Source organism: Agelaius phoeniceus, chromosome 3 (genome assembly GCF_051311805.1).
Source record: "Agelaius phoeniceus isolate bAgePho1 chromosome 3, bAgePho1.hap1, whole genome shotgun sequence".
NCBI classification, from domain to species: Eukaryota; Metazoa; Chordata; class Aves; order Passeriformes; family Icteridae; genus Agelaius; species Agelaius phoeniceus.
This window is the reverse complement of record NC_135267.1, coordinates 22,313,083-22,328,268: the sequence shown is the minus strand read 5'-3', so window position 1 is coordinate 22,328,268 and position 15,186 is coordinate 22,313,083. Positions and strand designations below refer to the sequence as shown.

General features: G+C 41.2%; 1 protein-coding gene across 1 annotated transcript; it reads right to left on the bottom strand.

Moving 5' to 3' along the window:
- Positions 1-291: 291 nt before the first annotated feature.
- Positions 292-12,428, bottom strand: IRAK1BP1 (interleukin 1 receptor associated kinase 1 binding protein 1). The gene is made up of 4 exons (XM_054630704.2): positions 12,103-12,428; positions 5,558-5,623; positions 1,589-1,719; positions 292-612 (listed from the first exon to the last, which is right to left on the bottom strand). The coding sequence occupies exons 1-4, from the start codon at positions 12,367-12,369 to the stop codon at positions 342-344; spliced, it is 735 nt and encodes a 244-aa protein (XP_054486679.2). The 5' UTR covers positions 12,370-12,428; the 3' UTR covers positions 292-341.
- Between the last annotated feature and the right edge of the window lie 2,758 nt (positions 12,429-15,186).

Here is a 15,186-nt window from a genome sequence, read left to right as displayed (position 1 = left end):
TATGTTGGACACACACTTTTGTCAGAAGCGAACACAATGCCTGTTCAGTTTGTCACGACTCAGCAATGGGGATTAATTTCCTTCCAGTTTTGGGAGGAAAGGTAAACACAGTTTCAGATATGGCACAGTTTCAGCCAGGTGTGCCAAACGTTTGGCACATCAAATATCTTGCTGTTATACTGGGGCCAGGAAAAAAAATAAGCAGCTGTGAACTGTAGTTTCAGAATTAACTGTAACCTTAATTTTAGGGGACAGACTTACCACAAGAATGAAGTAAAAAACCATAAAAAATCACAAGAAAGCATAAAAATTTTATTAAGATGTGTAGGATTTGAAGGTTTCTAGGGCAATTTGCTTCTCCTGTTTTCTTTTCCCTTTATCTCAAACACAGCAAACACTCTACAAGATGCATAAGCAGTAGCATTCTGGATTCTTTCTTGCAGAGTCTGTGAATCAGCAGAGAGTGACAGGTGACTGTCTATGTGGCCTCCCCATTCTTTTGTTTCCTCTTCTTTTATCAATAAAGGCTTTCCCAGTGCCTGGCCAAACAGCTGACAGACTTCCTGGGCCTTCCGGCGCGTGTTCCCCACGGCAGTGACACACACTTGGCGGCTGAGAGGTGGAAGCAGCAGCACAATAACAAGCAGGTTCAACTGATGTACCAGTGCTCCTGCCAAGCTTTTTGTTTTTAGCGTCGCAGGTTTCGTAACTGCAGAGATGCTAAGGCACATCGCCTTCCCCCAGCTTCTGAGCCACAGCTTGGGTATTGAGGGGACAATGTGTGGAGGAAATGTCAGCATCCTCACTAATTCTGATGAGATCAAGCATTTCTAACACCTGCATGCTGCAGGCATCCACGCTGAGTCAAGCAAGAGTTCAACCCTTGCTCCAGGCATTTCAGTGGCTCAGCTGCTTAAAGTCACTGGCCATATTTCCTCATCTCCTGTAGATACCTCTGACATTCACTTTTGGCATCTCTGGAATCTTTAACAGCAGCTAATTAAGCTTGCTGCTTGGACCAGGCAGTTCTTTTCTTACAAAAGGCAAAACCCCAACCAAGACTAAACTTCCTTCTGTCCCTCCCACTTAGTGAGAGAAGCCTGGACTGTGAATAGTCAATGCTTAAAACAGATCAAAATTGTGAGCTTCAGGGCAGCATATTTTGATGCTGAGAAGTGCCACACATGTTCTTTCCAGATCATGTCAGCTAACAGTAATGGGAATTGGCAAAGGTACTTAAAATTATCAACACCTGGAAACACACTTGTACCCTCATGAATAAATACAAATGAAATCTACACATGATGATGTAATCAGAGACAAATTCTGTTGACCTAAGATTCACAACAGATTATACTCCAGTGGAAATCAGTGGGAAAATAACTTTTATTACATTCTGCTTTTGCGCAGGGACAAGAACAAATTCTATCTTCCAGGCTGAACAACATTAACTTATATCAAATACTGAAATCTCTAACATAAATATTAATAGGTGTGAAGGAAACTACTTGCTCCCATTGCAAAGAGCATAAATTATGTATTCATATTAACTGAGGCTGTAAGACTTTTGGCATGTGAGAGAACTTACCGAAGTGTGTCTATGGCTTCTGGTGTATGGTAGAAATGAGGTGGACTGATGGTAACAGAGGTTCCTAACTTTTCAATGAGTAGATTGCAAACATTCTGCATTTTTCCAAAATCACTGAATATGATACAGACCTGGGAGTGAGCGAACAGACATCACATGAGTAATATTTTCATTTTCCACTATGACTCAACACTTTTATTTAAATCAGTGTAAGGCCAGACATCTACGAGGTAACTAAACACATTAGTGCTATATACAACTCCAACATTTATGAACTTATAAGACTTCTATATAGCCCTAGAGACTAGCATTATGTTTGCAACAGAAAGAAGTTCTTAAATAGCTTAAAACTGAGGATTAAGAAATCCCTTCCAGAGGAAATGCAGAATTCTTGGTACGCAGACAATCTGAAGAATGCATGTGCTCTGGTGCACATGACTAGATGCATCCTGGTTCGTCCCTTCTTAGATTGCTAGATGTTAATTATGCAGAAGCTCATACAAAATGATGTGGAAAACATTGTGCACAAAGGAAAAATATTTTAATTCCAAGCATTAGATTAAAGAAACCTCAGCTATGAGATTAAGCTAAGCCGAGCCAAATTCAGCTTGCAGTGGGCTCCAAATCCTGTGTTGTCTGAACAGACTCACGGCAGTGCTGAGAGGGGAACTGGGCACTTCAGACTTGGATTAAAAACAATTTAAACACCCAACAGTCTCTGGCTGTAAGAAGCATTAAATGAAGATGCACTAGGAATTGAGGTCCTTCCCAAATGCTATGAAGCAGCAATCACTATCAGCCCTGGATCCAGAGCCCAAGAGTTTTCCTGGTGGAAAGTCCAGCCAGGCAGCAACTGGCCAGGCAGAAGCCAGCTCTTCTCTGTGGCAAAGCACAGCTGCCAGGGCTGAAGCAATGACACTGAGCTGATACAGCATTCAGGAATCAGAAATCCTGGATCCCTAACTTTTTAAAAAAAAAAAACCTAAAACCTCATCTTCACTTCCAGTACAGTGCTCCCACCATGAGTCAGGTTCACCTTCTCTCTTATCCTCAACTCCCTTCTTTTTGCATATTAATACAGCTTCCACAGGAGTGGAAGAAAAAACCTGCAGCAAGGAAAATTCTACTGCCAACACGTGGGATGTACAGTTTCCCCCATGGCTGCTGCAATCCATGCATCACTCTACCCCAGTGAAGGGATATGACACAGAAATCCCAGTTGCAGCATGTCAGCAGCACTGCAGCAGCTTCCTGTGTGCATACCACAGATTTAACCTTGTGCACTATGAGATAATTCAAAGAAGCTGAGTCTCTCAGTGAGGGAGGAGGGAGCTACTTCATATGCAGAAAAAGGTAAAAAGTAATTAATGCTCCCATCTTGTTACCCTTGACAGCCTTTTGGTGTAGTACCTGAACCTTATCCTGGCTTGGATCCTTGCACTGGTTCAGTGGCTCTGAAAGGTGCAGTGTCAATTGAACAGAGACTGAAGATGAGGCTACACCTACAATTTTTTCTTCAGTGGGAGTTCTTTCCATACATATAAAAAGCACACATCCCCCTGTGATGTTTTGCCAGGAAACTGTCATAGCTGTATTTTGTAGAAAGTCTCACTATGAGGACTGTCATAGTGTTTTCCAGATTGCCATCAGCATTTACAAGATTTGCTCCTTCTAGGGATGAAACAAAAAAAAAAAGATGAAACAGAACTATGGGTCTTAAGCAGGAGATAAATTGCTCAGACTGGGGCACTTCTGGGCACTTAGGAACTTTACTGTTAAAAAAATGCACTTGATCAGGTACCCTCAGAAGCAGAAAACAACTGAGCAATAGCTGATTTTGCTGTTTCCCCCTCCTAAAAAAAAATCAAAATTTTCATTTAGAGCTACATCCAATACATTCCACTTACAATTACAGAGAATACTTCAACATTAAAATGCAAATGAATGTTTTAACTTTGTCAGTTATTAAGGTTAAAAAGTGTGAAAAAGTAGCATGAAGCTATGCAAAACTATTAGAGACATTCCCAGGTTTGGAAAAGGCTGCAAATGGCAAGAAGTTATGGTTTATAAGGAGGCAAGCAAATCAAGAAATGCACAAAACCAACATCATCTTCCTCCCATGAGCACGGCATGAAATAAATGAACTATTATGATAAAGATATTATAAAGCTTTGTGATCTTATACACAACTTCATTCTTCTGCATATTTTCCTTTGTTATAGCATGAATTAAAATTATCTCCTTACAGTTGAAAGAATATCTTGAGTTCTTCATTATACTTTTAAATAGCTACACGCCTGGGAATTTTTCAGTCATCTAAAAACTCTTTACAGGAGACAAATGATGAAGAGTTTACAGAATCAAGTAAAACAGGATGTCCAAGACTTTACATATAACACAAATATAATGGCAAACTCTAACAGAGAAGTGAGTGGAAGTGAGTTTTAAATTCATTCATATTGCTAAAGTAGGCAAACAGGCTTGTCAATAGACCCTCACTGGTTTATGAAGCTGCACTAATGAAACAAGAATATTCATAAAGGAAGAAGCGAGACTGATCTCTGCATTAAGAGTGGCCACACTGCTACCTCAGCATGCAGGGCAGCCAAAACAGCAGCACTGGGCATGGATTCTTCCAGTTCCAACCCCCGGGGTCCCAAGCAACCACACAACTTTGCAACAGCAATTACAGCTGGTCCAAGCTGCTTACAAATCAACACTAAATCTAAGCAATTAGCCTCTCACATATAATCCTTGCTGTATAAAGACTAATAGCAGAAGACAGATAATTGGTTAAGTTACCACTTTAAGACTGAAGTTGTAAGCCTAAGCTTGTCTGTAGCCTAAACAATAATTCAAATAATAATTAATAATAGGGAGTTTATTAATTTTTAAGTACAGGTCATCTAAAAAACATGGTGATTTAAGCTCTCAAGGTAGCATGTGTCTCCACAACAAAGCTGAAGTCATTCAGAAAATGAATGCACACCATTTAAGTATATTAAGGCTCATTTTAAAACCCAACTTTTGTTCTCCAAATTCTCAATCATTTCTGTATTTATTGGTGTTATTTAGATAAGAATATGCCTTAAAGCAAGCAAACTAAGGAGGCTGAACTTGTTTAAGAGGACTCTAAACCACAGCTCTATAAACCAGCTATCATTTTATTGCAGGCCTCCAGGTTTACTTTGTAAGGATCTCTAAACTTGCTGGGTAGTAATTAAAGTTTTATGGTCTAAAAAATACATTAGCTGAACACACATAATTTCCCTCAGTGAATGTTTCAAGCACAGCATTTATTTCCTACTATGGCATGAATGTGCAAATATGTACTTCCCTTAGCAGATACTGAAGTAAATGGGATTGTTCCCACAATATCTGCATTTCACAGAGCACTTTTTACCTACAAAATTCTGAGCCAATTACCCAGGAAACAATTACCTTTACTTTACTTAGAGCAAGCTGATGGCAGAGTTGTACAGAACAGACCAAAATCCAGGTGCTCTGCAACTGTGGCCTAAGCAGATCTTGCATTTGCTCCCAGTTCAAGGAGCTAAAATAATGAAAGAAAAAAAAGAAAGCTGAGCTGGGGAAAAAAAAGGTTATTAACTGGGGCAGCTCTCTGAACTCACCAATTCCTTGAAAGAAGCAGAGGGCAGGAAGGGCTATAGGTGAAGGAAAGTTCAGAATTGTTGGTTTGCTCACACTGCCCCAGAACCAAATATGACAGTCTGTAGCATCAGGTAACATTTAAAAAGCACACATTCATCTGAGAAGAAAACAAGTTCAGCACACAACAGAAGACTGCAGCTGCACTCTGCTATAAACTGCAGTCCTTAAATAGTTTTTTTGGACTATGCTGCCGTTATGTTCCTTGGTCTGAGTAAAGATAGTCTGCAAATTTTTATAGGTCCTTGACACACTTACTTTTTAATTTTATTTTTATTTTTGGTTAGGTTGAATACATACCTCTGCTTCCATTTGGTAAGTATTTTCTACTCTACTAAAATCTTCTGTTACAGTCATATTTTCTTCCTAAAACAAAGTAGAGGAATATAACCTTAAAAGACAGAAATTAAGCATCTGCTGTATGTACACGGTGTCCTATAAAAGCTGAACTGTTTTGGTATATTACTCATGACTTTGAAACAAAAATTTTGAATTTTCCATGCAAATATCTTCAGTTAAAAACTAGCTGGATGTTAAAGATTTCTTGAATTATTCTAAGTCAACTATACAGTAGCTCTATAATGTGATTTTGCTGCTATTCCCTTGAAGAGAACAATTAGGTCATAAAAGTAGCTGCTAGGTAGAAGCTGTGTGTACTAGTGTGTAACTGTAAATTCACCTGGTACAAGAAATCTAGAAGCTTCAATTGCTTTAGGAAGTTAGTATGTGAGAAGTGCTTTTCAGGCCCCTATTTTAAGATATTTTAGCAGCAGCAGCAGCAGCAGCAGCTTGTAGCAAGGTCATATGAACAAAGATTGAACAGCTATTATTCTGGCATAATGGTAACCCTTGAAAAAGGCTGTTCCACCAGTGATGCCTCGGCATCAACAGCAGCTACATTGGTCAACATAATGGCTGCACAGAGCACTAGCAAATCCTGTAGGACACATAAATAAGGTACTGAACTCAGGAAGATACAGAATAACTGCAGTTACATGTGAATATTTGACCAGCTTGCTACTGGTCTAACAGCCACATATCTTTCACCCACTTTGCTCTGCAGTAAACAGTTTGAACAAACAATTTATTGTGAAATTACTCTACCATAGCAAAAAAAGCACAAGCACAGCCTACAGTTTAATTGCAGCTTTGCATGTAACACCTATGAAGTGTAGTAAAACAAATACCCAGCCTTCCAGTTACTCAAGAAGTTTTATTTACTAGATTTATTTGCATAGGAAATATTTTCTTCAATGTTGACATTCACGATGCTTTGTGTCAGAGTATTTCCTACAGATGCTCAAGTCTTCAAGTTTACCATGTAGCATGCATGCATGCATAAGTTTATGCAAATGATATTAACTACGAGAAGCATTTTCCTTTAAAAATATTATATGGTTTTATTACCATTGAATAAAAGTCTACAAAAAACTGAAATTTCAAAATTTGTATCATGATTGATTGGTAGTGCTCAAATTTAAGCACAACAGTCCTATTTTTAGATATTTTCAGAAAGTCTCTTCTAGTAAGGGCAAGGATTAGCAAGGGCCAGTAGTCCATAAAAGCTGTATATTTTCTTTTATGTAGCTAGCTGGGGCTTGCTAGAGTGATCAAGACAGTCTAGCACCAACAGCTCATTTAATTTACAGGATGGGGTAAATCTTACTATTTATGTTAGAATTCAATTACAATTGCCAAGAAACATTTTTCCCCAGAGATTTCACATATCTTATAGAAATTACCACACAGAAAAAACAAACTACTACAACTCGTATCTTACAGAAATAGCTGTGCTGTAACACAACTGTAAACATAGAAAAAATGCATTTGTTTTCCCCTGTTCCCTCTCCTAAATCCTTTTTAAAAACAGGTTCTCTTTCCTGCTGAGCAGATCCAAGCCTTGGAATTTGGCTGTGCCCTCCCAAGGTTCCTGTGTATTTAAGGACACTGCCATCCCGTGGTATCAAGTGCTATGGCAAGATCAATATTATGGAGTGAAAGATCATTTTGCACTACATATTACAAAATTTCCTTCACAGCTAATTTTAATCCCACCAAATGTAACAGTAGCTGTATATGCTACTGAAGATAAATGGCTGAAATAATTGCTGAAGTCATAACAAGGTGGCCTTCTGTGATACATTTTCTGTTAGATACTTCGCTTCTGTTTGTGACTGTGTTCACACAAAGATATGGAAAAGACAGGTAGGAGACAACAGAATTTTAAACTGGAATCAAGACTGAGACTACTTCAAAAGCAAAAATTTTTATTCCCTACTGTTTATGTCTACTATTCATATTTTGGCTGAGGAAATACCCATTTGATTGCAATAGCCCCAGAAGAAATACTTTTCACCGTGACTTAGGGAAAGCTGCACTTCAGGTATTCTGGACATCTGGAATAACTTTCTATATTTTCTAAATCTGTGGGCCAAGAATCACAAAAAACAATTAAACCAATATAAACAATCAGGTTGTGATTTCTGCTTATAAAGCCATTTTTTTATGTGGAATCACATCACTGCTTCAGGCACTCTAAAATAAACAAAAATGAAAAAGATAGTCGATATCCCATTGAGCATATCAAGTCTAGAAATTGCTTTGCTTTATATTTTCACTCTTTTCAACTGAACACAACTTTTTATAGTCCTTCCTCCAATCTGCTACTTCTGAACAATGTCTTAGTCACAGGACCATTGTGTCCACCCTCTTGACACTGGCTGGCTATAGGAATGACTGCTCTTTTCCCCAGAAGAGAACAGGAAAAAAAATGAATGGGTAAGTTAGCAAAAGCATACTTCAAGGAGACAAGTATGCAACAATACACTAAGAGAACAGCCCATCTGCACATAAAATTATGTTCTGCTCCAGGCTAACAACTTAACGAAACTATGACACCTTTTTATGACACACAAGCCAAGCTTCTGTTTGCTTTCCCTGAGCAAGGGAAAGCATTTATAGTTTGGAATGTATGCTAATGCATGTTGGGTAATGTATGCAGATATGTGTAACTGTAAATAAATATCTGGTGACACTTGAAAGTGTTTCTTAAAATCTACTTGTACATTTGAACTGATATATCCAGTATAACTTTCCATTATCAAAAAGAAAGATATCTGAACAATCAAAAGAGTTAGCTTCTTCCATGTGATCACAGCATTGTTATTCTTGGCACGATGGAAATGGTTAATGAGAGCCTTGATGTACGCTCCTGTCTCCTGACACTCATCCACAGTGTCTCCAGAGAGTTAAGGATGGTGAGCACCTTCTGGGATTGGGTAGCTGTGCTCCAGCCTCTCATCCCCACACTCTGTCTGGTCTATTTGGCATGAGATGACAGAATGACAACCAAAACCCTATGGTGAAAAAGTTTCTGCTGCTTAAAGAAGAAATAATGGAGGTATATGTAACAGTTATTACAAGAAAGACAAAAAGCAGATTCGTACTCAGCAAATGCAGGGTACTCCGGAGATATTTTTTTAAATATGTAGTAATATAAAAAAGGAGATGCCTTACACAGGTTTTTACCTTCAGTCGGGGATATATTATCATTGGAAGATTTTGCAACTAAGTCAGCAAACTTTAAAACCTTTTTTAACTGACTGTATGGATGTGCATCCATAACTGTGACTCCTGAATAAGTTTTGAAATATGAAGAATATTGCACATAAATCCAAGGGAGGTATACCAGTTCAGACAATCTCTAACCCAGAGCTTACCAGATATGTTTTGCTAGATGGTTTGTTTTGTTCTACAACACTCTGACAGGTACAACAAATATTATCACTGTTATTTTAAACATGGTGCCAATGCCAACAGTTAGATATAGCCATTAAAGAAAACAAGTGTCATCTCCACACCACTCCCCAAATAAATCATAGCTGGCAAATATAAAATCTGTTTGCTTCTAGAGAAAGAGAAGAAAATGCTACTTTTGAGCAGCTGGGCTGATTAAGGGAGATTGCTTTGAAGGCTGCAGGGAAAGTAAAATCAATGGGGAAACCACATTCTGTGCTCTGAAGTGCTGCATATACTTACAGCACTCTATAAATAAATGCCACTATGTGCATCTATTTCTGATTAAAATCCTGTGTAAATGTATATGGAAATCAGGTGCTGCCCCCAGGCCTCCTGAGAAGCTGCTAATGCAAGCTCCTGCTGCTGCAAAGGTTATGCACTTCCCATCTCACAGACTTCCTACTATAGCAACAATAAGGGTTAAGAAAATTGTTCTGTGGATTAATTAAAATAAATATATAGCATAGTTAGATGATTTCTAAAGAGGCCTTAGATAAGCTCGCAACAACTAGAACCATATGGAGACTGTGAAGAGACATTAATTTTACAGTTGTCTAGAATGGTATTAGCTGCAAGTGAAGTTAGCAAACGCAGTTAAGAACAAATTGCCAGCAGTGAGAGTTGTTAGTGGAAAAGCTGCAAGGCAAATAAAAGCTCCAGCAGCAGAGTGATTTAAAACTGGATGAAACAAAGCACTAAAAATTATACCGTGGGGAACTACTCTGAAAAAAAATAACTTCATGTTGTTTTTCTCAGAGTTCCCTAGAGCTAACACTTTGCTAACACTGAGAAACCCACAACTCAAGCAGCATTTCACAGTCTCTCAACTAAGTGGAAAGAACATTTCCATTCTCCAACACACAGCATCTTCAAAAGAGAAAAAGATTACTGTGAAATTATTGTAACTATAGTAAGACACCGAATACTCTCACATTGTAAAAACAGCCCACTCTCTACCCTGCTTGTCTGCTCACATTACTTTTCTGAACCTGACTGTTATAAAACCAAATAAAGTCATTTGTTTGTCCAAGTCATACTTCAGTTTGCAATCCTTTTTTCTATCCTGGAGTGGTGCACACAGCCCCTCTAAAGCACACTCACCTCTTTAACACCCTGCCTACTCTTGTTGTGTGCCAGCCACTCATGCTGGATGCTCCCTGCTGTCCCAATTCAATCAGTATCAAGTCAAAACTGGAAGTCAGTTGTTCAGATTCACTGTAGGGTAAACATCTGCAACTATCTTTTCCAATATAGCCATGCTCTGAAGAACAATTTAATTACAGTCAGGACAAAAACGTCCCATAATCTGATAGCTCACCATGGTAGTGGGTACAAAGATTAACATTTTCTCTACTAATAGGAACGAATGCATGCTGAATTGCTTTGTCTTCTCCCATTCCTCTTAAAATCCACCACTTTAAACTCCTGTTAACTCACTTAATACACACTGAAGGCATTTAACCTGTAATCCCTTACAAAAATACACCAGTTTTGGCTGAACGATTCACCCTGATGTCAATGGAACCCATGACAAATGCTGCCTGTGACAAACATGCACCCAGCCATGATCAATACTTAGCCTAAAGCAGCCTCCATGTCTCTTTGTCACCTAGTCCCAGAGCTGCAATATGAGCTTTTTCAGGGGCTAAGTGGTCTTCTTTACTGCCTTCTTTCTTCCTGAACAATTTGTAAAGATGCTACAGCGACAGTGTAACAGTTCAAAATAAGCCCCATGGAATCCTATTTTGTTTGAGAAATGAAAAGCTGGTGCCAGTACTTATCTTCAAATGCATGCAGCATCTGAAATGTGGGCATGCAATTTCACTGTGGCACATCACTGTTTAGGCTGAGTAACTGACTCTCCTACTTTGCATTTACTAACTCTGACTTGCACTGTACCATCATGCAGTATCAGGAAACTCTTCTGCAATTCCTTTTTACTCCATTGAATAATCTGGTGTTCATAGCAAACCTGATTATTTCCCTTTCCCCCCAGCTTAGCTGTGAATACACTCAAAAGGCACAAACCTCCTAGGGAACTTCAATAAGAAGTAACTTTTGAAAACAACTGCATATTCCATAAAAGATAAGGGTTTTTTTTTCCTGTTTTTAAGAGCCCTATGCGTGGAACACTGTCCAAAACTCTTCTGTGAAATCCAAAAACATCATCAGCACAATTGTTAGGACAACATCACTCTTATGGAGCAGTCTATGCTTTTTTCATTGTTGCAAAATTGCTTTCAGAGGCTAAAATACTCATTGTGGTAAAAAACTTTCTGGGTCCACAAGGGGCTTCTGTCACTTCAGCTATCTTGATCATATCCTAAGTTTTTCAAAACCTCTCTACTTAAGTAGAACAAGAAAGAGAGAGAGGAAAGAGTTCTGTATGTATTTGCTGCTAAGCTCTGGTCATCACAGTTACTCTGACACACACAGGTACAGTTTATGCAGCTGCGTACAACTTTATCAGTTTCACTCGCCTGCACGGGCGAATGCTGTATTACACCAAGAAATCACAGAATTAGGTTGGAAAAGGCCTCTGGTGTCATAGCTGCACCATTAGACTGAACACCACCATGTCAACTAGACCATGGCACTGAGACCCACGTCCAGCCTTTCCTAAAATGCCTCCAGGGACGGCGATTCCACCACCGTGGGACTCGAAGCAGGACGGCTTTCACACGCTTAACAAGCAACCTGTTGGAAAGCCCGGGTAGGGACATTCCACCTTTTCCGCTGGGGCTGGCATGGCTGCAGCCCTCCAAAGACAGGCAGGCTTTCCCAGCGGTTCCCGAGGCTCCGAGAGCTCCAAACCCGTCACTCCCCTGCTCCCCGCCGGCACCAAGGCCCTCCGCGGCCGCTTCTCCTCAGGGCCGCTCCGGCGGGACGGCACCGCACCCCGCCGGCTGCGAGCGGGACCGGGAACGGGACCTGGAACGGGACCGGGAGCCGCCCCGGGAACCGGGAACTGCCCCGCCTGTTGCCCTCCCCGCCTTCCCCCTGGGGACGCCCCGGCGCCTCAGCGGGCCCCGGGCGGCGGAGCTCACCGGGATGCCGTGCAGGCGGACGGTGTGCGCGATGTACTGCAGCCGGCGGGACACGCTGCTCCGCGCCGCCACGGCCGCCTCCTTGCGGCTGCCGAGCCGCAGCGACACCCGCGCCCGGTCCGGGCGGGCGCTCAGCTCCGCGCTGCCGTTCACATGCACCTCCCGCCCGGGCAGTGCCGCAGCCTCCACGCGTCCCTCCGGGGCCGGGGACGGGGCCAGGTCGAGCTCGGCGAAGACACGAGAGGGGGGCGGCGCGGGCGGCGCCATGGCCGGGGCTATGGCGGCCCCTCACGGCACCATGGCAACCCTGGGGCGCCACGTCACAGCGCCCGCCCGCTCCCGACCGCCGCCGCGCGGGCCCGGAGCCCCCGCTCCCGCCGGGACCGGCGTCCTCACGGCGGCGTTAAGGGAGGAAAAGACGTCTGGGATCATCGAGTGCAACCTATGGCCGACACCACCATGCCAGTTAAACCGTGGCACTGAATAGCACGTCCAGTCTTTCCTAAAACACCTCCCGGGTGACTTCCCCCATCTCCCCGGACACTCCCTTCTGATTTATAATCACCCTTTCTGTGAAGAAGTTCCTCCTAATGTCCAACCTAAACCTCCCTGGTGCAGTTTAAGACTCTATCCTCCTGTCCTGTCACTGGTTGTCTGGGAAGTCCCTCTGCCGCTCGCCGAGGGGACGCTGCCATGGCAGTGTCCCAGGGTGGTTCCCGGCCATGAAGGTGACTGAGCACACGACAGCAGGACAAGGTTCGCGCCCTGGCCCAAAGTGGGTCAGCCACAGCAGGTTGCCCGTGTCCTGTTGAATTTTTAATATTTCAAAACATGGAGACTCCAGGACCTGAGCAACCCAAGTCAGTGTTTGACCATACTCGGAGTAAAAAATACAGGGTTTTTATGTTCACCTGGAATGTTGTGTGTTTTAATCTCTGTACACTGTGTCCTGTCACAGGGCAACACTGAAGGCAGACTGGCTTCCATGTCTTCCATCCATCAGGCATCTAAATATAGACTGATAAGATCTCTCTGATCTTTTTCTAGGCTGTAGTTCCAGCTCTGTGAGCCCTTCCTCATAAGAGAGATGCTCCTTCATCATGTTCACAGCCTTTTGTTGCACTTTCTTCAGTATGTCCATATCTTCCTGGTGTTGGGGAATCCAGGAAAAACTCCAGGTGTGCCCCTCACCAGGGCTGAGCAAAGGGGAAGGATCCCCTCCCTTGACCTGCTGGAAATGCTGCCCCTAATCCAGCCCAGGATGCAGCTGGCCTGCTTTGCCATGGGGTCCGTGATCCACCTGTTGTCCTTTTCTGCTTTCCAGCCAGTGAAGCCCTGGTGCACAGCATTGTTCCGCCCCAGATGCAGGTTTTGGTGTTTGCCCTTGCTGAACTTCATGACATGTTTCTTGGCCCAGTTCTTTAGCTGGTCAGAGTGACTGCGAAATGAGTAGCTCAGTGATGAGCTCTGTATGTCTGGTCTCGTTTGTATGAGGATTTTTGGGAAGGACTCTGGATATGTCATCGCTGCTTACATTTGTGGTACATCGTGCTTTGGTTACCTGAAATCTGTAATCTAGCACAGAGGCTGGAATGGTACTGCATGTTTACAGAAGGTCTTGCAGCCTTCAGAATTCACATTGCAAGTGTTGGAAAGTCTGTGTTACTGTGATAAGTCTGTGTCTGATAAATATTGCTATATTCTCCTCCTAGATAAAAACATGGCATGTGAAGACATTAAGATCTGATTTTAACACTCAGATGAAGATTTCTTGAAGGTGTCAGGAAGCAGAATATTGAGGGAGTTGAAGCCCTGTCCCCTTCATTAGTCTGCTTGGTGTGTGTGTGCATTTCATGTCTTGTCATTAGACAGCTTCTGTACAAATTTCCTTTCTTGTCATTAATATCATATCTGCCTTAAGAGGTGTCAGTGACTTCTGTCTGCTTCATGACTTTTGGAGTCTTCTGCCTTTGAATCTGGTTTTCTCTCCATATTTGCTGAACACTTAAAGCTTCAAATGAAACAGATTGAACCTCTTAGGTATTCATTACATCTGGAGATGACACTCCATGTTTCTCAGCAGGAACAACCAGAAGTAGAGACTCCTAAAATTTTGAGTGCAACTGACTTTGATCAAAGTTATATGACAAGATAAGGAAGCAGCTTGTAACAGAATCCAAAAATATCAGTGCCTAGTCACTTAAAATAAATCAATTTGAGAGCTTGTATGAATAAATTGGCACTGCTGACTTTAAGAAACAAAATACAAAAAAGAAAATGAGTACAGAGGAAATTATAAATGTATATTCCTCAGAAATAAATTCTTTCATTAAACAGAGAGTTAAATGCTTTTGAAAGTAGTCTGTCACATCTGTACTTACTTTTTTGTTGTTTTGTTTTTGTTTAGCCAAGATGTTTGTAATGGAATTACTTAAATATGTAATAGTATCAATCAACATACTCTAAGTATTGAATGGTGCTTATCAAGAAATAATTAATAAAGCTTTTAAAAAACTCTTGGATAGTGTAATGAAGCCAAATTGTGTACTCTCCATTTTTTTTCATGTTCAAGATAATTCTGATTTAACTATTGAGTAAAAGTGATTTGCCTTTTTATGAGACAGTCTATATCAAACAAAACATGTTGCAGAATTTATACTCAATATATAGATATGCAATGAAATCTCATAGGTGCTGCATACTTCAAAATTCAGTGCTGTGTGATCTTTAAATTTTGGGAAACACAGTGTTTCTTGTAGAAATATTACATAAAGGTATCAATTTAAGAGCTTAATTGGCTGAATCCCAGAAGATCTTTCTAAGGCCAGATATAAAATTACCTGAAATGCAAACTAATCTATGGAAAAAGACCTTTATGTGAAACAAGGTCAAATGTGACTGAGTGGTTAGTATGCACTATAAGAACATCATGCACCAGGGATCTTTTAATTACTATAGCCACATTTTTGCTTTGCACTCTTTAAAGATACATTGCAGAGCTCAAGTTTAATTGCATTGAGAGTCTGTCACTCAGAATTTTAATATAGAGCCAAATCTACAGATAATAAGCTTTTCCTGACTTAC

Bases quoted from the DNA above. Each gene is read 5' to 3' on its own strand.
- IRAK1BP1 (XM_054630704.2), bottom strand. From the start codon at position 12,369: ATGGCGCCGCCCGCGCCGCCCCCCTCTCGTGTCTTCGCCGAGCTCGAC. The intron at 5,624-12,102 runs GTGAGCTCCGCC...ACTTTGTTTTAG, and splicing joins TCCGCCTGCACGGCATCCCG to GAAGAAAATATGACTGTAAC. The intron at 613-1,588 runs GTAAGTTCTCTC...TCCACCTCTCAG, and splicing joins GAAGCCATAGACACACTTCG to CCGCCAAGTGTGTGTCACTG.